Source organism: Triturus cristatus, chromosome 5_1 (assembly GCF_964204655.1).
Source record: "Triturus cristatus chromosome 5_1, aTriCri1.1, whole genome shotgun sequence".
Lineage (NCBI taxonomy): Eukaryota > Metazoa > Chordata > Amphibia > Caudata > Salamandridae > Triturus > Triturus cristatus.
The window spans coordinates 271,397,574-271,424,855 of NC_140587.1; the positions used below are offsets into that span (position 1 = coordinate 271,397,574).

The window sequence follows — 27,282 nt, forward strand, 5'->3', positions numbered from 1 at the left end:
CTGGGAGTTCTGATCTGCAAAGAGGTGCAAAGAGGTGCCTGCTGTTGTTTTGGACCTCTCTAGACTGTTTTCCGCTGGGAGCTGGAAAATCAACACAACACCGAGAACCGTGACACATCTGTACCTGCTTCCGATGCATTGCTAAAGAAACAGTCGCAGCGCCTGCCACGGCTCGAGAAATCACTGCACGCCACATCAAGTGCAACTATCTCCGAAGCCTGAGATCATTGCACCGATTCCGACGCAAGCCCTGCTGTGCGGCTGCAAGAATCCACGCTTCACCCCGGATTGTCGCATCGCATCGAGGGGCCAAGTCTGTCGCATCATTGGGGGATGCAGTAAGAAACGGACACATCATCTCCCCATGCAGTAAGAAACCGATTCATCACCTCCTCTCCGGTAAGAAACAAACACATCACCTCTCCTGTGCAGCAGTAAGGAACCAACGCATCACCTCCCCCGTAGCAAGGAACCAACGTATCACCTTCCCTGAGTGTAAGGAACTGATGCATCACCTTCCCTGCGGCCCGTTTTGCTTGTTTGTGTGACACATTCAAGGTACTTTGTGTGATAAGTGTCGCATCTGTAATTTGCTTTGAACTGAACTATTTCTACCATCTGAAAATCATATTTGTATTACTGTGTTGTGGATTTTTGTCGTTTTGGGTCTTGTTTGCTTTAGATAAAGATTACTTATTTTTCTAAACTGGTGTGCTGTACATTTGTAGTGTTTTGACTGTATTACTGTATGTGTTCACAAATGCTTTACACAATGCCGCTGAGATAAGCCTGTCTGCTCCTGCCAAGCTACCAAGGAGGTGAGCAGGTTTTTTTTAGGAGTGTATCCCCCTTACCCTGACTAAAAGCAAGGGTCCCTATTTGGACAAAGGTACCTACGTCTGTCAACTGGAGACCCCCATTTCTAACACCTGTCTAATAACATTTGTAGGCATGACTTTATAGAATAAAAATATTGCAAATGTACAAGTGGTAATCTTCACTTCTTGTATTGTTTCTATGGGTAAATGCTCATTCATTTAAGTAAATGTGGCGTGGACCAGAGGAGTGGATGGAAAATGGGGAATTCTTACTACTAAATGGGAGGGGTTTAGAGAGGGCTATGGAAGGGCATAGGGAGAGACAGATGCCACACACAAAGGAGTCAACTCAATTATATCCACAAATTGCATTTAAACATTTACACTTAAAGATTTATTTAACAAATACCACCTAAAGCAAATGTCGAAATACATTTATTTATTTTAGCATTATTTCCAATGCTGTTCTATTTTAAGTCCTTGACTCAATTTAGTTCTTATGGGAGTGGGTTGCACTACCAGTGGTTGCCAGATATGGTGCTGGAATAATCCAATCTGAGCTGGAGTACTTTTACTACTCTTTTCAGTTATCTTTGGCTGTGGTAACTTTACACTTAAACTTGGCTACATCCCTGTTTCAGGGCCTGGAGATATGCAAGTCCACACTTTGCAGTAACTTTACACTAAGAAGTAGTGAATAATCAAAAGTAGCAAATTTACAACAAAGTGTGAGGAATACATTTAGAAGTGTAGATTTACCCATTTACCTTTATGAATAGGCCCTTGAGAATACAACAATACTAATAAGCTAATTTTTACAGGCCTGTAGAAAATTATTTTTAGGAATAGTCTAGACCAGATTTTAAGGTGGGTGTATAGATTGCAGGCGAGGTGAGCTGGTGCTGATGAAATGAAGGTCAGTACAAATTGACAGAAGCATTTTTCTTGAGCATAATATGACCAGACAAGTAATGATTTGTGTCATTACAGACTTGATGGCAGCTGGCCATGGATGGTTTGAATTGGTCTGGGTGTTGTGATAGGCACTTTTTGTGACATCCATGCAAAGAAACACCATTTTCTAACGTGTCTGTGAATATACCCTTTAATATACACTTTGAGACAGAAAAAGTCATAAATATGCTCATGTTTAAACTAAACAAAACTAAACAGCTTTTGGGGTAAAGAAAAAATGCAAACATCTTATAGAGTGATCTCTCCTAGTACTGGAAACATTCACACATCTGAGGCCATCTACCCTATTAACTACCCCAGCACCTTGAGCCCTCTCCCTGTCAGTGCCTTATCTTCACCCCAGGTGCCACCATTCTTCTTTCTTTCCTCCATTTTCCCATACTGGTAGTGTTATGAGGTTTGCAAATGACTACTCATTTTGTAATACTTTTTACTGTGAGTGAATCTAACTACCTGAGTTTCACTCAAGGTAAATTGACAGTAATGGGGCTGAGCATGGTAAACGTCAGTGCCTAGCATTTAAGATAAGACAGCTGTGGCACAGCTAGGGTAAGAGGGACTGGGCTGGGTACACGTGAACACGAGTGCTCATTTGTGGTTGCACTTGTGGGGGAGCAAGTGCGAAACTATCGTGGGCAACCCGATAATTGTTCACAGGTAGCTTGGCATAGAAGGGACTCTGCAAGGATTGGTGCTGACCTAGGGTAGGCCTTATAACATTAGTGGGCCTTCTTTGTACATCTGTAGTGCTTTCATCGTATTTTAAATACAGGCATACTCTAATGTGCAGTTGCACTCCACTAAAGCCTACACAGTCCAGCAAGGTGTCATCTATCATACTGGGATAAATCATGCATGCTAAGTTTGTTTATGCAGTTCCCAATACACCACATCCACATCTTATGAGACTTCAGTAATTGTCATATTTCTCTAGTTCGGCTCATAAACAAATTCCATGCCTTTGTCCCCCTACTGGGTCAAGTAAATTAGTCTGCTTCCCGGCAGAGGGAAGAAAGGCCACCCCACATAAAAAGACCAATTACCATGAACAAAGGAGAGGTTTCCTTCGAAGTTTTGATGGGAAAGAATGAGACATTGATTTCAGATAGGGACAAAAGAGAACAGTTGGAATTGCTATGGTGTATTGGCCCAGAAGACTGTGCAGGAGGGTTGGAACAGGGGTGGAAGGATGATGTGGCATCCTAAGATTGGCCAGGGGTGCCTGGCATTTAGAACATTACACTTAAAAACCCTAGCACAAGGGAGAAACTTTTGAGAAGACCCCGGACCCGGTAGGCGACGACACTGGATTAATTTTAAATACTTACTTTAAATATAGAACCAAATTAAAGCAATGCTACTGCAGTATTACATTTACTTTGATTTAAAATTTTATTGATGGAAATATATTACAAAGAAGGTTAAATTAAAACATAAATTCCCACCTAAATATGTTTTAATGTCCATTATTAATTATTAAAAGTGATGTATGGAATTCAATAAAACGAATCCAATTCTTTTTTAATAACATTTGTTACAATATTTTTAAATTCAAAATAGGTTATTAAGCTATTTTATTCTTACATAACAAATATGTATATTATTGTAACATGAATTTATATTCAGCTGCATTTTAAACAGTTTTAAATCATTTTATTTAATTTCCAATGAGGTTTTATTTTAAGCCCGTACCACCAATATTTTCTATAGGAGGGTGTTGCAGTACTAGTGTTTGGCCATGTGTAATTCTGGGGTTACTAATGCTATTTTACTAACACTTGCAGAGCCTGATTCTCAAACTGCACTTTATAGTACATACAAAACTTACCACAAAGTGTACATTTTGCTTATACTTATATGTGCCAAGTACTCCGCCCATCTGCGGAGTTTCTGCACATGTAAGTATAGATTTTCGTAGTAAATGTGGAAGGGCACAGGGGAGTGGGTGGGAAAAGGAACAAACCTACTACTAAAGCAGATGGGATTATGGAATTAAGGAGGCGTATGAGGGGTTTAGGGAGGGGCAGGGTGGGGTTTAGGGAAAGAGGTTACCCACCCACATAAGAATAAGCCTATTGCATTACTCTGGGGGAAGAGACATGTAACTTACACTTTTGTAGTAAATTTATACTCTGAGCTTGTGAATATCTAAAGAAATAAAGTTACTACAAAGTGTAAACTTACTAAAACTATAGCTTACCTTTGTGAATCAGGCCCTCAGTTTGTGAATACCAAAAAGTTGTAAACTTACTCAAAAGTGTAAGTTAGTTTTGTGACTCATGCCTTAGAGACACAAACCCCAGAAGAAGCCTCCATTTATTTCCAACAAGTGTTCTCAGAGTGAAAGCTTTTGCTCTCAGGCTCTGGAGTTCAGGGACCCCTAGTGGTTGGTCCTATGACTACATTATGTGGCCTAAAGCAAGCGAAGAAAGACTCTGACACATATGTTAATGATTGATTTGAAACAATTTGTTTTCTTGAGAGTTTTATTGAAAAACACTGCAATGCTTAGGCACATCATAAGTGCCTTCGAATATGTTTATATTCTAATGGTGATATAATGATATTGCTGAAGTATTACATATGGGTTTTGGTATTAATGTGGTGGCAGGCTTGTCTTACATTTATTAATGTGGTGACCTCTTACAAAGCCAATAGACCTGCCTTATATAGTAATGTCATATCCTGATAAAGCCAGTAAGCCTGCCTTTTCTATAACTTATACATAATGACCCCCCCTTATATTGTGATGTTGCATCTGGTATTGGTGCGGGGTATTGTGATTATGGGGTTCAGGACCAACTAGGGGTGTAATATGATACAGGGGTGTCTCCAAATATACTTCCATCTACATGAATGCATAGCTTTTAATTAATGGCATGGTATTTAGCAGTATGTGTGTGTGCGTGTGTGTGTGTAATAAAGGTACTTCTCCTTTTTAAAGAAAATTCACTGATTGGACAATATTTTATTTAGCATTGTTGATTAGCCCACACCACTTCCCCTGAGTCGGCCTTGAACTGCTCTGCTTCGCTAGCCTGGAATGGGATACTTTGTTTCCAATAAGGAGACAATTGCATACTGTTGGACCCGACATCCTTGGCATGGTTTTCCCCCAGCCTTTTGCCTTACATCCCCCTGTTTTACTGACTTTGTTTTTGCTGGCCTTAGGGCTCTCCAAACCTTACCACTGCTAAAGTGTTTGTGCTCTTTCCTTTAAACATGGTAGCATATGCTTACACCAATTGGCATATTTAATTTACTTGTAAGACCCTAGTAAAATGGTACTAAATGCACATGTAAATTAAATGCTGCTAGTGGGCCTGCCGCACTATTTGGGCTAACAACTGAAGTAGCTATTTAAACATGTCTCAGGCCTGCAACTGCAGCATTTGTGTGCAGTTTTAAACTGCACTTTCGACCTGTCAAGGTAAACCTCCCTTTTTACTACATACAATTCACCCCTGCTGTAAGCCCACAACAGTGCAGGGTGCAATGTATTTATAACGTTGGATCTGTACATGTACTGGTAGTTAAAAATTCCTAAACTTCTTTTTCACAACTATGAGGCCCCCCTCTCCCATAGGATAATATTGAGCTAACATATTACACATAATAAGTGATAACTTTCAATTGGGAGAAGCTAGGATAGTCAATTTTGGTGTCTGTCAATTTGTAATAAAAAATTATTATTAGTGGTAAAGTTGGATTTTAAGTTACAGTTTTGAAGATGCCACTTTTAGAAAGTTGCCACTTTCCTGACCTAAATATTTTCTGCATGCAGTCTATTCTTGGGTCACATAACTGGGTGTAGTTGACAGTGGTCCACTGTTTTAAAATCATCCTGTGCCCTAAGCACCCCCAGTCAGTTTTTGCTGACTGGTACTGGTGGTAACTGACTCTGAGTGTCCTTGGGCTTTGCCTAACCAGGCCCAGGGCCAGTGCTATACTGAAAGCACACTTAGAATACAGTAAAACACCTACATACACTAGGGTACACTTTGGGTTACGATACCCCTGTGATTGGCATGACCTCTCCTATAAGGTCCCCGTACATAATAGGGCAGGGGGATCAAAACTACCTTTAAGTCCCAAGTATATAATAGGGCACGGCAGTTTAGAGGCCAGTAACCCTTTCTGCAATTGCATGTGCGCACTAATGAGGCCTGAGGCCAGTTTAAAAGCAGCCCTTTGTTGCAGGACTGCTTTTAAACTGTAAATTGTGCCCAAACTCGACTTTGGTTTTGGGGCACTTAAAAATTAATTAACTACAATATTTTGGTATATTAGGTACCCCCAGGGTCCCCCCAAGGTGTCACAGTGGTGGGGGCCGGGTACTTAAGGAGGACCATTATAAAATAGGTTATATGCCCTGGGGATAGTGAAATTGCACATTTCACTATCCTCATAGTAGTAAAGTGATTCTCAGATTCGACTTTTATGCTAAGAGCACTGTGAAGTGAGGATCTGCAGTACTATTCAGATTCAGAACCCCTAAAGTCTACCCTAGGTGTTCCAGTGGTGCGCGGGGTCTAATAAATGTAGGCAGGCCCTTATAAAATATGTTTTATAAGCCCTGGTGTCGGAGAAATTTCCCATTGCAGATCCCCAACCACATAGGTTAACATGGCAAGAAGTTATTAATTAATAATTCCTGACAGAAAACACCGAAAAATATAATTCAAGGACTAAGTAGAATTGTATTGATAAATCCAGCAATATGCTATTGTTGAATTTATCCTAAAATGTACAGACAAGAAGTAATAAGACTCTCTTGCCTGTAAGCCAAAATTCAGCCTTCCAATGATCTGCCCTGATTAGTCAGAGTTAAGTGGATTAGCTAGGATGTTTAGATCAGGTGATAAGTAGTTCCTGGAGTGAAAGAGCCATTCTGGGAGGAAAGGTATCTGCTTTAAAACTAAAGGAAGAAGAAGGGTCCATGCTGACCAGGCACTGCACTCTGACTGCACTTGCGAACAATCTGGAACTACAGCCCTGCAGACCTATCTTGCTTCAAAAGGACTAAAGAGTGGACTCCCTGCAAGCTGCAGGTTAAATGAGGTCAACAGTGCCATCACCACCAAGAATCCCCAGCCTTGAGTGACTCCAGTGGATTTGAAAGGGTTTTGTTCAAGAGGATTGTAACAATTGAAGTCCCAAACTTTCAAAGACCATCGTGGAGCTTCCAGACCCTTGGAGTATGTTTTGGACACTTTGGGACCCTCAAACGAACTTCAGGACGAAGCTCCAGAAGTTTACCAAACTTTGGAGCAACTTTGAAATAAAACTCTATAAGTGGCCCGATTCGACCTGGCAAGCCTAGCCGGAGACCCTCAACCGCAAGCCTTCTTGCCTCAAGGTTCATCGCACTGAAAAGCTCCAGAGGTCTGACTTCTATAGGTTTGATTAGGAGCTCATTGCAAGGCAAGCCGACAAACCCTCACCGAATCCAGACTGGCTGAGAGCTTCGAGGGACTGCAGGAAGAAAAGCTCCAGAAATGTTTCTAAGTCAGAAGTTAAAAACTTTGACTGAGGCCTACCTCGAGGCTCAGCCCGCAGGGCTCCATCACATTCAGCCTGAAACTTTGACTTTGTCTAGCGCAACCAGATGTCCCAATAGGCACTATAGGTTTCTATGTGCTATATATTGCTAAATCTTTTCAAAATCGTGTCACTGATTTCCTACATCTGATTTTTTGCGTTTTGGTGTCATTTTAAAGATAACAATATTTCCTATTTTTATAAATTGGTGTTGGATTTCTATTGTGTGTTTTGTCTTAATCTTAATCATGTACTAAATTGGTGTTTTTAAATCCATTACATACCTGTCTTTGAAGTTAAGCCTGCCTGCTCGCAGCCAAGCTACCCAGGGTTGAGCATGGGAATCATTTTCTGAGACCTATTCTGAGCCCTAAATTGTGGTAGTGGCATTATTGCCATTGGTAGATGCATATTTACCACTACTAATAATTCACTTTCCAACAGCCACACAATAGAGAAATTAGGTGTGCCTGGATGAGACATCAACTGGCAAGATGGAGTGAGGAGCTGGGCACAGACACACTTGCAAAAGAAAAGGCTTTGATCTGCCTTCACACAAAGGACTTGTCACCTATGCATTTTTAATGCAGACAGCTCTGAGGGAGTAAAAGTCAGAGACTTCCAAGGGGAACCTCCAGAAGCTTCCGCTACTTCAAAGTAGGCACCAGATATAAATATGGGCCCCTCCGACCCAACTCTCCAGTACACTCCTGGACCTGTGAATACTACAGAAGAAGGTATGTTGTGCTTCTTTGCTGCCAGAAGGACTGCCACATTCTGATGCCTTGCTGCTCTGTCTCTCTGATTCCTGTTGCCCTGATTGCTGAGAAGAAAGAATGGAGCTGCACAATTCATCCTAAGCTGAGTGACCCCAAGGGTCAACCAGCTGGCCTCCTGTTTTGAGCTACAAGGACATAACAAGCTCCAGAAGTTCCTTGCTATGTCCCAGCTGACCTTCTGACTGGACCTACCTCAGCCCTGCTGGCTTCTGCTGAAACGGGTTCCTGACCCTAAAGTGGTGCCACTCAGGTCCTGTACCCTTGATGTGGACTCAGTTGAGTTCTCCTGAATGGGCTCATTCCTGTCAAACATTTTAAATGAATGAGCAAACGGCTCTTCTCGTACAGGCTAATTCGAGGCAAGATTGTGCCGTCCACCAACGCAAAGTTTCAGCCACAGCGACCATCAACGACTCCCGGCAACACGAGATCTACACTTTAAGCTACAGCAACTACAGCAGGTGACCCCCAGTGCTATACCGTAGACCATCAGCGATGCTCCCACTTCTCCTTATTGCCCCTTCCACCTCAAACAGAAATTTTCATGCTGGACTTTGAAGGCAACTCTTTCAGTGGGACTAACCTGGTTCCTGTATCCAGCTTGCACAACCAGATAACCATGAGTAGCACTTTGCGCCTTTCGGTGTTTTACATACCTGAAATCTTTAAAATTGCATATTTCAGGTTTTGGATTTTTTTTATGTCATGTTTTCATTTTATTACTGTTTGAAGTGCTGCATACATACTTTACACATTGCCTCTAAATTAAGCATGACTGCTTCTATATCAGGCTACCAGAGGATTAAGCACGGGTTAATTTAGGGTTTGGTTGTGTTTAATCCTGACACAGATTGTGGCTCCTGCTTGCTTGCATTGGGTTTCCCCCCCTCAACTAGTAAACCAATTCCCAACACTGAATTATTACTAATGCAGGACTCACATCCTTCACAATTGATAACCCAATTTCTAATTTGTACACTTGTAAAATCTCATTGAGTTCTCTTCCAGTTGTTGTGAAGAATCCTCAACATTCATCAGGTACTGATTGGAGAAATGTTGGGGGACTGTATATTGGATTCAAACTATCTTCCCACAAGAATATTCTGTCCACAATATCAACTACCTCTATATATTGTGAAGGTATGTGGACGTAAAGTTAAGAAAAATTCAATCTATTCTCGAATACACATAGACCATCATTCTGAATGGCCCAGGAAATAGGGTAGATTTTCCCCACCACCGACGTTACAGATACCGGGAATACTAGTAACTCTGGGGGGTGGGGATAATAAGGGTCCATGAAGAAATAAGAAATTATCACAGGAATCAATTATTCTAGGCCTAATTGCCCTGATATTTCCTAATTCTCCCTAGATTTTCAGACAGAGATTTCGGCTGAATCCCCATGAAAGTAAAATATTTATAATTCAGATGGAGCCAGTAGCTAGATGTGCTATTCTTTGAGGTGGATATTTCTTTACCTCCATAAAGTATCATATAATAGCTTTGGCTCACATACCCTCACTATTTGGCACTAGTCACCCTTCACAGTTAAGCAGCTCACACATGCATAAGATAAGGCTAGCCATAAGAGGAAGGAAAATGAAGATATTTCCTGAAATTCCAAAGGACGCTTGAGGTCTGTGCTGTCCCCTTGCATCTAAAAACGCACTGGTTTGGAGCGTTCCCTAAACCCCTCATTCTGTGCACCTCCCAGCTGCACTGCCATATGGACACACTCATAATGCCGACAACAGCTTTGGCCCATCCGCCATGTCGGGCAATAATCCCGGATTTCCACGTGAGCAGCATTTTAAATAAACAAGGCTAGATAACCGAGCATTCGGTCAGTGGCTTTATCAGTCGTGCACCAACTGCTGGCTGCGGGCCTTAAGCCTTTAAGCTCTGGACTCACAGGCGGCGCTCTTTTGGGACCAACTCGGCGTGTGTTTTCTAAGAGCCTCTTCCTCAAACATGTTCTACATAAAGCTTCATCGCAATGTGCTACCAAGACAGCGCACCAGATGGAAAAGGCGAATGTTGCCATGACTTCTGTTCCATAGAAAAGAAAAAAAACGAGAAAATGAAAACAAACACTAAAAACAATGTAGTCTTTGAAACTTCAGGTTACTTTGTCTTTTAGGGGATAAATAAGCTGATTTCATACATTACAAATAGGGCAGGTGAGAAGAGGAGGAGGAGTCATGGACTTAACAGACAATAAGGAGTTCATACAGAAGCATGCACATGGAAATCTGCACCCCCCCCCCTTTTAAAAAAAAAAAATAGTGTGCATGCTTCGTTGTAAATTCCCTGAATTTTTTTTACTAAGTTGTAGTGTGAAAATTACACTGTTGTCTTCGTATGATTCACATAACTACAGAAAGGTGTTGCTGTAAAATCGTGTATCCCCAAATAAATCAGACTAAGATGAATTTATAAATTTTAATATCCTAACTCTAATTTTAAAGGTTTATGCACTACCTATTTATATAAACTGGATTCGATATTATGAAAGATGCATTTTATAAATGAATTTTTGTAAACGGTTTTTATTAACTATGTACAGTAAGCATTTATTATTATTTAAAAGAGAGGGGACAGCACACTTAGGACCTCATTGCAATAGGGCCGGTATTCCTGATGTGGGTGCAGATGGGATGTGAGCCTGAATACAGTATGCGTGAAATTATCCCCAAACATTGTTTTCTCCACAGCCGTATTTCGCCAGGGAAAGCCTGGTGGAATCATTGCAGAGATACATGCAACATTATTTGTTATGTGCTCAATGGCATAGCTAGGTTGCCATGGACCCTAGTGCAAGGAAAGTAACTGGACCCCCTCAATAGGGTGATATCTCTGCTGCCCACCCAGCACTGCTCACCCTCCTTCAACAGAGTCTGCATCTGCCATGTCAAAACTCACTAAGATTCCCAGATACACACACTCTATTGTACTACCAATATCTGCATCTTTGCAAGTCAAAGTCATCACCCTAAAAAGCATAACCTAAGTCAATACCTGTGGCCCTTGTAAAGTGTATGCACACAAAGACATAACATGTAGGGTTCCCCACCATTCACACTGCTGCCCTCACATAGCCCCCCTTATGCTGCCCTCACGCAGGCATATGCCTCACTCTGCAATCACACAGGCACAACCTGTAGACTACTTACCTTGCACTCACAAACAACAATGTTAATTCTGCATTAACACAGGCACATCCCTCACGATGCACTCATTAAACATGGTGGACATCCTGCACTCACACTAGCACACTGCTCACACACAGGTACATCGCTCACTGGGAAGGAGCGAAGTTGGAACAGATGATGGCATACGAGGCACAGGTTGAGTATCTGGTGCAGTGGTCCACTAGTGCAATTCAGACCAGTTGAAGTAACCAAATTGAAGCTTAAATGTCCACTGAAGTTATCTAATCTCCCATCAGCCACACGGGGACCAGCACTGCACACTGTGTGAGTCTAATCTTTGTGGACATTTGCAGGGAGGAGTCTGGGGAACAAATTAAACCCCAATTTCCCATCTACAAACAAGGTAGATGTTTTTCTTCACAGTACAAGCATATGCTTAATAAATAAAGCAAAACAGGAGAAATAAAATATGCCAACTCAATGTGGAGGATATATGCTTAACTATAAGTATTAAGAAGTAAAGCTTCACACTGATCCGCCATCTTAGAATGGTAAAAAGGATAGAGAATGCAGATTACAGGGACGTGAAAGGAAACCTGTGATTCATGGCAAATCACTTAATCTCCCCGTGCCTAACAAAAATGTGTCTGTCTGTAACACAACTGGTGTTCGTCTAATGTGCTTTGATACCTTCAGGTCATATTCGTGCTATATAAAGCGCCCCCCAAAAAAGTGGTGCCATTGTTTTGAAGCTTGCAGGAATGATGCCTACACCTCTGCATAACAAAGTTGTGGTACAGTAGCAATGGTAGGAGAACTGCTGTTTCTCTCATTACTCAATTAGCACTAGTCTGCATTTGCAAGTGAGCTGCTGGGGAATGAACTAAAGGAAATATCTCTTGAAATCAGACTTTTCTGTATTGAATGTTCACAGAATAAGCAGGCAAAATACTGCTTCTCAGACTACCTGACATCCTCAAGACCAGCAGTTGTCTACTTGGCTCACACGAATAAGACATACAGCAATGGTCAAAAGCATCAACATTTTCATAGAAAGCCATAAAACAAGTGTGGTACTGTAGTGCAAGTCAGTGCAAGCTTACTTCAAAGACATGGGGCAAGTATGACACTGCAGAGCTAGTGCAAGCTTCCTTCATAGACATGGAAAAAGTGTGAGACTCAGAGCCAGTGTAAGCTTGCTTCAATGACATGGAACAAGTGTGATACTACGGGGCCAGCAAGTTCATGCTTCCGTCAAAGACATGTAACAAGTGTAGTATTGGAGGGTCACTGCAAACTTCCTTCAAAGACATGAAAAAAGTGAGGCCCTGGGCAACACCATGTAATTCCTCCCTTAGATGCAATGAACAAGCAGCTTTTCAGATTTGGTGCAAGTGTTAGAAATAACACTGGGGTGAATGAGTGAAAACTTGATTCACAGACATAGCAAGATTTCCACACACAAAATAGATACAGCACCAGGCAAGAGTACACTCTTCCCTCATACGCATAGAAAACATACCGATCTGGCAGGAAACAATGCAAGCTTCCCTTGCATGCACAGAACATGTACGGCATCTTCAGAAGCACACATACAATGTGCAGGATTTGGCAGCAGTGTAAGTTCAGTTCAACCAACACACAGAACAGGAACAAGATGGTCATCAGCAGTGCAAACTAAGATATCATTGGACCTAACATCCTTGACGTGTTTTTTCCTACTTTCACCTTTAATCTTCCTATTTTTGCTGACATCATTTTTGCTGGCCTTAGGACTCTGCACACTTTAGCACCACTAACCAGTGCTAAAGTGCTTGTGCTCTTTCCCCTAAACATGGTAACATTACCTTAAAGCCAATTTGTACATTCCATTTACTTGTAAGTTCCTAGTAAAGTGGTTCTACATGTACCCATGGCCTGTAAATTAAATGCTACTAAGTGGGCCTGCAAGGCTCATTGTGCCATCCACTTAACTAGGCTTTTAAACATCTCTCAGGCCTTCCATTGCAGCCTGTGTGTGCAGCTTTAATCTGCCTTTTCAACCTGGCAAGATTGACCTTTTGCCAGTCCTAACCCTTTTTTTAATACATATAAATCACCCCTGGGGTAGTGCAGTGTATTTTAAAGGTTGAACATATATTTTTAAGTTTTACATATCCTGGTAGTGAAAAACTATTAAATGCATTATTCACTAGTGTGAGGCATACTTCTCCCATAGAGTAACATTGGGTTAGCTTATTACATTTAATAAGAGATAACTTTCCGTTGGGAGCAGGTATGAATGTCAAGTTTGGTGTCTAAAGAATTGTAATTTAAAACCTTCTTTAATGGTAAAGTCGGAAATAAGTTACAATTCTGAAAATGTAACTTTTAGAAAACTGGATTTTTTTATTATTACCATTTGATGCCTGCAGCCTGTATCCTGGGTCACATGGCTATGCATAGCTAGCAGGTGGTCTTTGTGTATTGCTCCCAGGCAGTGAGGCAAAGGGTAAATAGGTGTTGGCAGGATGTGCCATCTCTGGCTTGATGAAGTGGAGGGGCTGTTACCTGCCACAATTGCACATTACAAAGGCTGTACCTGAGCACACTGACAAAAGGTTTGACATTAGACTTTTGTGACCCCAGAAAATCTGCGCCAGGGCATGGAGGCAGGACATTCCAAACACCTCTGGGGTTGAAGCCTCTAGAAACTTTGCCTATTTCAAAGTGGGCACCAGGTATACATATTGGACCCTCAGACGCAACTCTTCATAAACGTCTGGACCTGTGGAAGACTCAGAAGGATTGCTGTGCTGCTCTGCAAGAAGGAATGCTACTCTGCTGGCCTGTTGCTCTGCTGCCTGAGTGAGAAGGACTGAACCTGCATCTTGAACCCCGGACCACCAGAGTGGCTCCAAGGGCTTGTTGGCTGGCTTCCTGATCCTAACCTCAGGGACAAAAAAGGCTCTAATCACCTTGACCTCCTGGGCTCTGCCTGCTGTAAGTTTGCCCTCCAAGTGGTGGGCCCCTGGAAGTGGTCGTGAAGGTGCTCTGCCAGCCCACCTATGATCTCTTTGGAAGAACTGACGCAGCGTTGCATCAGAACTGCTGCAGCTAGATGCATTCTTGACACAGGACTCTGCAGCTCCTCAGAATCGCTATTGCATGACGCATCTTTGATGAAGGACCTAATATTGCAGCCCTCAGCTCCTCAGTACTGTCACTGTGTGATGCATCCTCGACACCGAACCTCACACTGCAGCCCCACAGCTCCTCAGAACTGCTGCAGCATAACATTTCCTCCACTCAGGAACTTGCAGCTGCCACTGTGTGATGCATCTTCGATGCAGGACCTTACAACGTGAACTTAAGTTATTTTGCTCAGCAGGCTTAAGTTGCTCCCTGTATTCTGCATGAGCTCCATTGCTGTCGGCCCGAACCTGTCACTTTGTCCCACTTCGGTGCAGCCAGATAACTACAGTTGACCCTTTCTACTTCTAGGCACTGTTTTCACTTATATATTCAAAATTGCATATCTCCAATTCTACTAATTAAATTTTTGTCATGTTGGTCTCAAATAATTTATTAAACTGTACTTTTTTTCTAAATTGTCATTTGATTTTTTGTGTGTCTTGTTTTCACTTTATTACTGTTTGAAGTGCTGCATAGATACTCAAGCCTGACTGTTTTTGTGCCAAACTACCAGAGGCTTAGTCACAGGTTAATTTGGGGTTTGCTTGTGTTTCATGCTAGCAGAAATTGTGGTTGGTTCCTGAGTAGGGTTACACTCTCCTTAACCAGTAACCCAAGTAGTTACAGATACCCTCACATAAAAACAGGTACCACACTGGCAACAGCATCTAAGTGTCTTTTGTGTACAAAATACCCAGAGTAAAGTACAGAGGTGGGTGAGCCACTGAAGTCTCGAGTCTAATGCTAGGCTGGTTCAGCTTGAGGTCCTCTTCAGCCATCGAGCCAAAAACAAACTGAGTTTTCATGTAATGTCAGCCTGCTACCCAGGCTCTAACCTCATACACCAAAAATTAAAGACAAAGCACTAAACTTTGATGCCAAACAGGAGCAATAAAAGTATATAATTTCAGTGGCAGAATTACACAATATAAGACCAGAAATCCTGGGATCAATTCCAGCTTAGTCACTTGACCAAATTATGTGATCCTCTGCAATTATTTTGTGGTGGCTCGAAATATGTCAGGATGTGTACTGTACACCATTATCTCATGTTTAACTTAATGAACTACAATATTGCTGCGTGTAAATAAGAATATCGCCCACATATGATAACTGACTTGCCTCTTAGTTCACTAATGGTATTGTCTTTGGAATAGGGGGTGGCATTAATGTTTTTAAGTTTATGATTAAAAACTACTATCACTTTTAATAAATGCCCCTCAATGCATTGATATATTTGATATACTAAGCTGAAACATTTGTCAAAGAAATATACTTTTTTTAATGTATCATTTTTACGTGATATATGTTGCACTATTTCCATGCCAAATGTTCCCCTGGCTCAGCCCATGCCTGAGCTTTAAGAGTTGAGATGAACTCTTGGAGCCAAGACAGACCCCTGGCTTGGCTTTCCCCATTAATTTGTTGTCTCGTCCACCTCTACTTCAGTACTGAGTATAACAGTTACTCAAGTTCCCCCCTTTTAATATCTCCACCTGGTAATCAACATCTTCTTTTCTGAGATTCTGGCTGGTTTACATGGTTCTCAGAAGGATATCTAACTGTTCCTACTTCTGGTTTTAGTAAGGAGGTATTGTGCATCAGTGGCCTCAAGAAGTTGTTCAAAGTTACCCGAGCATTTTGTTAGCAAACAACCAACACTCAAAACATTCATTTTCCAAGTTCCAGATTCTGTATTAAGTAAGTCTATGGTCGTTTAATAACTGCCATCATCTGGTCTCCACAAGCAGCCACAGTCTATGTAGGTAACCGAGGTGGGGCCGTGTAAGGGGGGATTTTGAGGCACGATGCTGAGGAAAAATTAGATAAATAATTAGTTTTGCCTCTGCATCGTCCCTCGATATCTCCCCTTACACGGCTTCACTGCCCTACCGCTGTTACCTGCATAGACCGCAGCTCTCCACGCGTCAAGCTGAACCTCTTCTTTGATTCTTGCTGGTGTCAGGGAGCCAAGGACAAATGGCACTCTTTGCTTTCTCAAACTTGAGGGTGCACAATCCTCGGAAATTCAGTGTGCCTGAAATGAGGCCTTTGCAGTCCCCCCAGTTACTTCTGCTGCTTGGGGTGTGACTACTGAAGCTGAAGGAATCAAACAGGGCTATCATTATGATCCCAGTGCTGTAAGAGCTCCTGTGACCTTAGCAGGCAATAGTCCTGAAATTTTTTCCAGATTGGGGTTCTGCCATCAGCGTTACATCATTGAACCCATAGGGACATAGGGATTCTGAAAAATCCAAGCATCACACAAAGGACTGTTGTTGTAAATGAGCTGTGCCCATCCAGCAGGAGAGTTATAAGGGTGTGTATATAGCTAATGTACATTTGGGAGCAGACTGTTACAAATTTATAACTAAAGCATTGTGTACATTTACAGACAACACATTTTCAAATGAATTGACCACTAAATTTGCACTGATATAGAATTTTACTGATAAAACTATGCAGCACACAAATGATAATTTGTGGAAATTGGTTGCAGCAAATATTTGTCATTTGCTCATCACCAAATGTCTTGATTTGTTTTGATCATATTAAAATGTTTGTTTCCATCACACTTTAGAATTTGAAAAAAAGTGTTTTAAATATGCTTTCCTATTTTGTTTTCAATTTGTAGAGTTAATTTATAACTATTAAATTTTATTGTGTTAGAAGAAAACATCCTACAACCTTACCTTCAGCAAGATTTCTAAATAGTTCACTTTTTCAAAAGCACCACACTTTGCAGAAAGCCAGAAAAGAGTGAACACTTTCCATACTATAAGACTAAGCAGCAATTTGTCTGACGACTAGACTGACATTTGACCTCCGTCTTTGAACATAGACCAAATGTGACAAGATACAAAAAAAAAAAATTCTTAATGTTCGTTAATCCAGCATGGCTATTTATGTGCCCTCTCAGGGTTCAAGGGGCTGTTGTAGTTAAGCTCTCTCCGACCTCTGGCCCCTGGTGTATTGCACCAGCTGCACCACAGGTAGCTACGACCCTGTTTTTGCTTCAAAATAGGGTAACAACAATATTACTGCATTATTCCATGTTCCAAGGTGAAGGGCTCACAATGGGTAGCTTACACTGCATATAGTAATTACTGCACCCAGTGCTAACTATATTTACTGGGTATGTTATGGGCTCCCACATTAACCTGCCTTTGTAGTGAAGGGGTGTCAAAGCCTGACAGTAATGGACAAAATGCAGCAGGCAGTAACTATTTCCTGCCAACCAATATGTGAGGTGGAGAACTCTTACTAGGCCAAATATGATGCTACTGTCTTTGATTGTTCATCGGTGTCACCACTTTAGTTCTGCATAAACCTTATCTATAGCCTCATATAGAGGAAAGGTAAATGTACCAGGTCTCAACCGTATAAGGTAAAAATTACTTTCATCGTTCAATGACACTATGTTGTGCAGGTGCATCAGAAAATGGTTGCTATGGAGATTAGGAACCCAAATGTAGCATCCCGAAGCAATGCACATCCAGGGTGTTATACCACACTATTTAAGTGTTAATATCGATGTGCATTTCACATTTATGAAGATAAAAATATATCAATATTTAGCAATATAAGCTTACCTTGATGCTATGTTGATAGTCAATACTACCAAGTCGATATATGTGCAGGTCGATATTATCGACATTGATATTGTGACATACAACCGCTATAGGACACTGCACTTTTCCAGTTCTAAACAGTACGCAATTGCCTTTCTTCCCTCAAAACTGGTGCCATACAATAGAACTCTCTGTTTGTTCTACTTACCTTTGCTATAAGTCCATTGTAAATGGTGCATAAAGTCCACTTGTCGCACAGAAAGTTAAACGTCCTATTTGTACTGCAATATTTATTTAAACTGCAATATATATGATGCAAGTATATGACTACGAGGAGTAACATTGTGCTCTTGCTGACTTGCAGTTTAAATACCTTGCAGGAAAACATGGCAAGGGGAAATGCATTTGCATGTAGGAAATGTCTATTTTTATATATGCAGAAGTCACCCATAAAGTGTGACTTTTAAGCCCACAGCTGTTGATATATAAACCACAGTGTATGCTACTTATTGGGGCAAGTGACTGCGGGGCAGTGGGGTGGGGTGGGGGAGGAGCAGGGTGGGGGGTAGTAAACTACGGAATACGACCCAACGGAGGTAAGTAAACAAATAAATAAATAAAAATAGAATTTTGTTGCGCGCGCTGCATCGCATTTGACCATGCAGCGCATGCAATGAAATTTGTTTTATTTATTTATTTATTTCCTTACCTCTGTTCGGCCGTATGCTGTAGTTTACTACCCCCACCCTGCACCTCCCCCGCCCGCCTCACCGCCCCGCAGCACTCCCACCACAAGCCGCTACTGGTGATAAGCTTTATAATAGCATTTCTTGTAACATCTTTGTGTCTCTTTGTATTCTGTAAAACAAGTGAGAAAGTGGTTGCAATAACCTGGAAGCATAGAAGAATGGATGGGATTGTCTGTCTGTAGATTAGAATAGCTGAGATACAGATACTGATGAGTCATGCTAACATGGTGGGTAATCTGGAGTTCAGAATGCTCCTCACACATTCTTTTTGGCATGTGAAATGCTAGGGAGGTGTGGGTTTTTCTGTGGTCAAATCTTGTCATGGTGCTCAAGACTGATGAGGGTAGCCTTGACATTCAGCACTGCACAGAAGTAGAAAAGACTCTTTCATTGATATACGTGAAAGGAACTTGAAGAGAGCCCATGTAACAATTTGTTATGGTGTCGTTCCTTTTAATATGTTTTAAAAAGACTGGATCGTCGCCATGATATAGTCACTTACCACCAGACTGCAGAGGTTTTCCTCAATTAGGCCTAATATCCCTAAGCAGACTTGCAGCTTTGACTCTAAGCTGTCTTTAAAAGGCTGATGGAGATTTACAGCTCCAGTGAAACTGTCAAAATAACCTATATTGGGCTGTCAAAATGTTGTTTTAAAAAGAAACAAAACCATAACCAATGATTGCATGGATTCTCCTTGAGCACAAATTGCTATGTGCATCAACGAAAAAGTACTAGATTCTGTGCAATTGACATGCATGAGCTCTGACACTGCAATGAGAGCCATTTATCATAGCAGATGATGAAAACGTCAATATGGCTATAGTCTTGGTAGGCAGTTTACTGTTTAATAGTAAAAGTAACTGTAAAATGAGCGGTGCATCCGGCATTCACAAAGTTGCATTATTTTACTTGCATGGGAACTTCATCCTGGAGTTCTTACTCAGCAGTTCCACCTTTGTGGCACAGGTGCACATTGATGTTTTATTTTAGATTAGCACATGTTCCTTAGTGACACTAAATCAATGTCCATTCTATGTTTTACGCAGTATTTTGTCTTTACGGGCGTGCTGGCGATGGTGACCTGCGCTGTCTTTCTTCGGCTCAACTCTGTCCTGAAGCTGGCCGTGCTGCTTATAATGATCGCCATCTACTCCCTCCTGACTGAGACCATTTACAGCTCGCTCTTCGTGCGCTACGACACCCTGCATCGGAACGGGAAGTAAGTGCTCCATGGTACCGCCCGGCAGGTGTTTGCCTGAGGATGCTTTAGACCTTTGCCTAGATGAAAATGTACATGTATTGTAATTAGCGCACCCTAATATACAAACTCGGCGGTCTTTGTGGCAGGGCGCCCATCCTGATAGAAGAAGGTAAACATGAGGCTGCATGTGGTAAATAAAATGTCAAGCTGTGAGTCATGAACCAAACCACACTGCAAACACCAGGCCTGTCCTCTGCTGTCTTCTGGCAACACAGTATGGGATGCTGAAGATAACAGTACACGGTGGCAGACAAATACAGACACCTACGACAGGGTCAACATGAATAAGAAGTTACAAAAATGTGTGCACCTAATATATGAGTTGAATTGAAAGCTACATAATTGATTTTATAGATGAGATTACCTATCACAATACCCTTACTTCTTTGATGAAGATGACTGTGAATGTACCATCATTAATAGGTCTGATTAACTGTTTAATTACATTTCATGTTTAGGTATTGTTATTTATTGGTATGAATATTGTGCGGTTGTAAGCATTGCATTTGAAGAGCGAGTTATGGTTGAAGCTCCTAACTATTGCATATTTTAGTGGTTTTCAGTTGTAATTCGTAACCCTAACTGCACTGTAACTGTGTATTTTAGTGAATTTGGTCTATTTAAACATATGTTGAGATGCTATAACCAGAATTTACCATAACTTCACTTTAATCACACCCAAGATATCCCTATGCCCTACTGTCCGCAGGCAGCCAGCCTCCGCTGCCTAGCCCCACTGTCCGCAGGCAGCCAGCCTCCGCTGCACAGCCCCACTGTCCGCAGGCAGCCAGCCTCCCCTGCACAGCCCCACTGTCCGCAGGCAGCCAGCCTCCCCTGCACAGCCCCACTGTCCGCAGGCAGCCAGCCTCCCCTGCACAGCCCCACTGTCAGCTGGCAGCCAGCCTCCCCTGCACAGCCCCACTGTCCGCAGGCAGCCAGCCTCCCCTGCACAGCCCCACTGTCCGCAGGCAGCCAGCCTCCCCTGCACAGCCCCACTGTCAGCTGGCAGCCAGCCTCCGCTGCACAGCCCCACTGTCCGCAGGCAGCCAGCCTCCCCTGCACAGCCCCACTGTCCGCAGGCAGCCAGCCTCCCCTGCACAGCCCCACTGTCAGCTGGCAGCCAGCCTCCCCTGCACAGCCCCACTGTCAGCTGGCAGCCAGCCTCCCCTGCACAGCCCCACTGTCAGCTGGCAGCCAGCCTCCCCTGCACAGCCCCACTGTCAGCTGGCAGCCAGCCTCCGCTGCACAGCCCCACTGTCCGCAGGCAGCCAGCCTCCCCTGCACAGCCCCACTGTCAGCTGGCAGCCAGCCTCCGCTGCACAGCCCCACTGTCCGCAGGCAGCCAGCCTCCCCTGCACAGCCCCACTGTCAGCTGGCAGCCAGCCTCCGCTGCACAGCCCCACTGTCCGCAGGCAGCCAGCCTCCCCTGCACAGCCCCACTGTCAGCTGGCAGCCAGCCTCCGCTGCACAGCCCCACTGTCCGCAGGCAGCCAGCCTCCCCTGCACAGCCCCACTGTCAGCTGGCAGCCAGCCTCCGCTGCACAGCCCCACTGTCAGCTGGCAGCCAGCCTCCGCTGCACAGCCCCACTGTCCGCAGGCAGCCAGCCTCCGCTGCACAGCCCCACTGTCAGCTGGCAGCCAGCCTACGCTGCACAGCCCCACTGTCAGCTGGCAGCCAGCCTCCACTGCACAGCCCCACTGTCCGCAGGTAGCCAGCCTCCGCTGCACATGGTCCCCAGCTCTGCTCAGTGGGGTGGGTGCAGCTCAACCATCCACGGGCAGCTGGGGAATGGCCTCCTGCACCCAACCCTCAGAGGAGGCTCACCCCATCTGCGCACTGCTTTTAGCCATGCGTATCCTTCAGCTGCTCCTAGCAAAGGGTTGCGCCCGGTGGGGGTTGCTGCCAACCCTCGCTAAGCTGCCAATACTTGAAGGAGTTGGCCTTAAGGCCTTGCCTGTGACCGGACTTTGTGCCCAGCACTCTGGCTGCTGCTGCAAATGTCCTTTGGCTGTGCACACTGGGGCTGGCCATATTATCTGGCCTTCACACCTGCACCTAACCCTCCAAACGTGGCCAAACCACGCTACACAGGGCCCAGACCCTCTGCCCACCTTTCCACGGATGGTCCCCATCTGCAGCACACATCATTCATCAGTGTGCAGCAGGACATGGCCTCAAGCCTTAATCAGTGGGATTGGGCTTAAGGCTGGACCTCTGTCCGGCACCTACACGTAACCCTCTACAAGCAGCCAACCCCAGATGGGCGCACTGTTTGGCTTCATGGCCTGGACTGTAATCATATCCTTCAACCCACCCCTCCATGTGTGGCCAACTGCCACATGTCGCCATTGGCCAAGTGCAGTAGTACACTGAATACCTTTTTAAACATTTTTAACCAGTTTTCATGCACCCTAATCTGAATTTACAAATCCTTAAACCCAGGGTTCAAGGATTAGCTAATCCAAGATATCGATTTGTTTAAAACATATTGTATTGTAAAAAGGAGTCCCTGATGATGCCTCCCCAAAAGAGGTCTGGGTAGTTTCACCCTGCCACCTTATGCCCTTATGCTTGGTGCACTGTGTTGGGTATTGGCGGTTGCAACAGACTTATTTCTGTGATTTCAGCCAATCATCATGGCACATTTACAATTTCTTAGCCAGCCACCTCCTTATCTGACTATACCCTAGAACATATACAAGTATCTATAAACCTGCACTTCAACTCAACCCCTGCCTATGTCCTAATACTTCAACTTCTACTGTACCTCCTCTGACTTCCTCTTTTCATTAATTCCACCCTTTTATTCTTTAACTGTTTTCTTGTACTATTATATTGTCTCCTCTCCGTTGGCAATATTTTTGATGAATTTCTTTTTCAAGAAAAGGTTTTTCTTCATTTTGAAAATCGTCCAACATGCAGTTTCACAAGACTAGGGTAGTCAGGCTGATAGTCTTAATTTTCGAATTATCTGCTGAAATTGAGAAGAGACTCACCTGAGTGATGGCTTGACTGAATGACAGACCGACAAAATTTGTACAGTGCTTAAAACCCCAGTGATGCTTTGTTTTTGGTGCTGTACTTCTACTCCAGAAGCTTGTGGGTGTGGTTGAGAGCTTAATGTCAAGGAATGTCCACAACAAAGGAGCTTCTACTAAAAATGAGTCCCCACCATGGCTACTGATTATTTAAAAAGTCTGAAAAAGCTATTCAGAGCTGCAAATCAAACTCTCATGCGGATAAATGTATTACCTCAACCCTGGCATCAGCTGCCAGGATTGTTAACCCGATAACTCAACCAGCTTGTTAATACCTCTCAACATACACCGCTGGTCTGAGAAGCGATTGCACTGTAAAAAAAAAACTATGACAGATCGGGCAAAGCTGGCGAATTTTTAACCAATTTCACCCTCACTTGCTGTACGTAAAATATTGGAAAAGACTTTCAGAGTATTTTGAGCAACTTTTGTTGTTGCACCATTCGCATTCAGGATTAAGACTCAGCACAGCACAGAAACAGCACTCTTGCAGGTAGCTAAATTCATCAAGCTGATGTTAGGTCAAGGTAAAAATGCCACCTTGATCTTATTAGACCTTTCAGCTGCATTTTATACAATCTCCCACCCCATCGTTTTTTCAGACATTGATGGATATTGGAGTTGGGGGAGGGTCAGGCGCTTGAGTGGATAAGCAACTTTCTAGGAAATATAGTATAGGTTGTGTTAATGTCATCATTCCCTTCTACTACTCGGGGTACCTGAAGGTTCATCTCTGAGCCCTACTTTAGTTAAAATCTATCTGTTCCCTTTGGCCCCCCTGGTGGAGTCATTTTGTTTGAAGATTATCTTCTATGCAGATGACACACAGCTACTCCTTTCATTTGAGCATGCATCCTCAGCCTCCCAGGAGCATTTTAAATACTGCCTTGGGTAGGTCTTCAACTGGATGCGGACCAGCAACCTCTAATGTAACTCTGATATGACAGAGATTTTGCATCCTGCCAGTCCCTGGGGTACAACAGTTGTTGGGCCTCCATGCCTCTTCTGCCGCCTCCTCATAGTGGCAAGGAATTTGGGAGTTAAGCTCAACCGACAGCTCTCATATCTGGTCAGGTTGCTGCTGTGGTTGGTTCATGTTTTCCGCTGCTGCAGGAACTCAAGAAACTTATTTTTTTTCTATCACTTCAATTCAGGTAAACTGTAGTCTATACAGTGACTACCTCGAAACTGAACTACGCAAATGTTTGTGCCAATTGGTATTTGAACGCTTTATAAATTTACTTTCATTTCAGATCACAAGTGTGCACCCACTGCATGATTTTGAAGGGGAGATTACCTCTAGCCTCTTTTAAGGAGGCTTTTAAGCATAATGCAAAGGATTTTAAATGTAGTGTGATTTGACACTTGGAACCAGTGAAGGGCTACGTAGGGTGTCTCTCATTTTCAGGCCAAAAATAGCTCAGACTGCAGCATTCTGGGCACATTGAAACTTAGCAAGGAAGAACTTAACTAGGTCGATGCACTAGTCAAGGCAACTGCTTCCATAGCTACCAAAAGGAAGGTGGAAAAAAGTGGGAGACTCCGTTAAGGTCAGTAGATCTGGAAAAAGAAATTTTCATCTAGTGGGTTGTGGCTTAAGATAGGCCTCCACATGCTTGTGGTACATGAAGTTGCTTTAGCAGACAAGCTGGAACAGAGCCTCTTAAAGATGTGTAGGTTTCAGCTGATTGATCAGTCAGGCATTTTACACTGATAAGTGTTAGAAACTGTGACTTTGCTCAGGAGGTTACCACTAGCTGTTTAACAGAATGTGCTGGGACATCAGACAGAGGTGACTTAATAAAGTGATGTAAGAAATAACATCATGTTAGGTCAATATGGGGTCAAAAACAGAGAATCGAATTGTGTGTTGTGATACGTTACAAATCACACAATTAAATCACTAAACATGCACACTTGCAAGTCGGATCTATTAGCATGAATCTCCAGTGACCCTTAGTCTGGGAATAAGGATCAGGGAACATCTACTCACAGTTCTAATTTGTATACACATTAAATGCTACTTCCTATTCAAGAAACTGTGTGTATTTGCTCTCATTGCTCTATCAAAGGCATTTAATTCATGGACCTGTGTGGCATCAAGACTCAAAAACATTTCCATCATATTTCAGTTGCAATCAGATGCAGAATCTGAATATTGTTGTGTTTAAATGTTGTTCAGAATGCCTATGAATTATTGAAGAGACTGAAAAAAACAGTGTTTCCTAGTGGGTTGCAAGCCAATTTTAATGGATTGGTAAAATCCAAGCAATAAATAAAGATACCTTTAAATTAGGGGTCTGAATCACAAAGAGCCATTCTACAGAGAAAGAAGTGGTAGATCGGAGTCCAAAATACCATAAGCGCCCAATGTCTGTGTTGGCACAACCAAAGACTCTGATCTCTTATCATGGTTGAATGAACAAGAACTGAATAGTGAATAGTTCAGGGGATACTCCAAAAGGTTCTTGTAACTTCCTCTAAATTAGCTCGGTGGTGTGGATTATTCACATGAATTTCTAGAGATTAGCAACAATTGTGTTACAGCTCCCTTGGTTAGCACCAGGAGTGAAGTGCCAGAGATCAGAGCCAACTCAAGACAAAGGAAACACATTAAGAGAAACCAAGTTATGACAAGGGGTATATAATGACTAAAATTAATGTTTCCCAGAAATAGCTCAAGATCACAGGAGAATGCCAATCCCTATAAATTGCCACCTCCCTCTTGCTAAAACCACATAGTTTCAAGAAAAAGAAGAATTATGCATGCACCTTCTCTGGATCCTTCCAGATTCTCCCAGGGAATTTGGAACTCTGTCCCAGCGAAGATACAGCCTACCAAGTTAGCCAAGTTAAGAGGATTTTACTAAGTAGATTCTTAACAGAATGTTCACACCAAGCAAAACTTAGAGACCCTACACCAGGGTAATTATCTAACCTAGCTGCAGCAGGCATTCGTCACACAAGCACGCAGACAGGAAAGCGAGCTTGGACCACAGACGTTTTGTTGCTTGTGTTCACTAATATTTTATGTGATACCATGTGTTAACAGGAAATGGGGAACTGCTCTGTACAGTGCTCTGTTACCTTTGAGCCATGTTTGCGCTTTATAAAATTCCACAAAAAGCAAATAGCGATCTCAAATCAAACAAAAAATGTGAACAGGCCATCACCAAGCTAAAAGCTCACTGCAATGTGTTGGTGTAGTCTTACTTATGGGTCTATCTAAATTACAGTGTGCAATTCAGGGAGAGACAAAGAGAGAAGTAATTCCAATAAAATGTCCCAAATCCTTAATAATAAAAAGGTAATAGAGAAATAATAACCATTTGATAAATGTGATCTATTTCTATATTGAGGCTTCTTTCATGTATAAATTACTCAATCCAACCCAACAATAACCTTTTCTAATCAAAAAAATTAATACTAGCTGGATTTGAGAAATTAGGTTGTTGGTTGACTGGGGTGTGAGCCCAGGTCAAGCAACCACCACAATCCCTTGCAGGGATAAGCACAAAAAGTCACTAAACTAACCTGTGCTTAACACTGGGTAGCTTAACACAAAAAGCAGTCAGGCTTAACTTAGAGGCGATGTGTAAAGTATTTATGAAGCACACAAACAGTAATAAAGTGAGAACACAACACAAGAAAAGTCCCACACCAATTTAGAAACTTAGAGTACATTTTAATACATTTGTTGACACCAAAATGATACAATTTCAATTAGTAGAACAGGAGTTATGATTTTTTAAAGTCTTTAGTTAATACTAGCGACTAAAAGATCGAAGTGCCAATCACAGACATCTAGTCTGTGATTGGCTGGGTCAAAATCGAAAAATATGGCTGACCGCAATGGAGCACAGTTTGGATACAAGACGTGGATTGGCCCCAGTCAGTGCTTACCTTCGAATTTAGAAGAAAGTTTGAGAAAAATGTTCCGAGAAGGTAAAGTTTAGCATGGCAAGGTTGCAGACAGTGTCCGAGGAGGAAGTGTCATCGAAGAGGGATCCTTCAGTTAAAGCCACGGTGATGATAGCTACATTCTGACTTGATCTCTTCCTGTACAGGCTTTACTGCTGTGGAGAAGAACATGTCAGGAGAAGTTGCAAAGTCAATACTACTGCGATGCAACTTGGGCAGGTAGGTGAGCTGGCAGGTCCCAGTCTCCTCTCGGTTTTCGGAGCAGTTTTTGGGCAAAATCTTTTGAAGACTTCAG

At 42.7% G+C, this 27,282-nt stretch overlaps 1 protein-coding gene across 2 annotated transcripts in view; it reads left to right on the top strand.

The window, feature by feature from the left end:
• The window catches only part of ADCY8 (adenylate cyclase 8), a 1,038,851-nt gene that overhangs the window by 867,295 nt on the left and 144,274 nt on the right, over window positions 1-27,282 (top strand). For both annotated transcript variants that reach the window (XM_085604917.1, XM_085604918.1), the window contains one exon: window positions 19,813-19,985. In XM_085604917.1, the coding sequence (XP_085461043.1) occupies window positions 19,813-19,985 (173 nt within the window). The remainder of the gene's footprint in view (window positions 1-19,812; window positions 19,986-27,282) is intronic.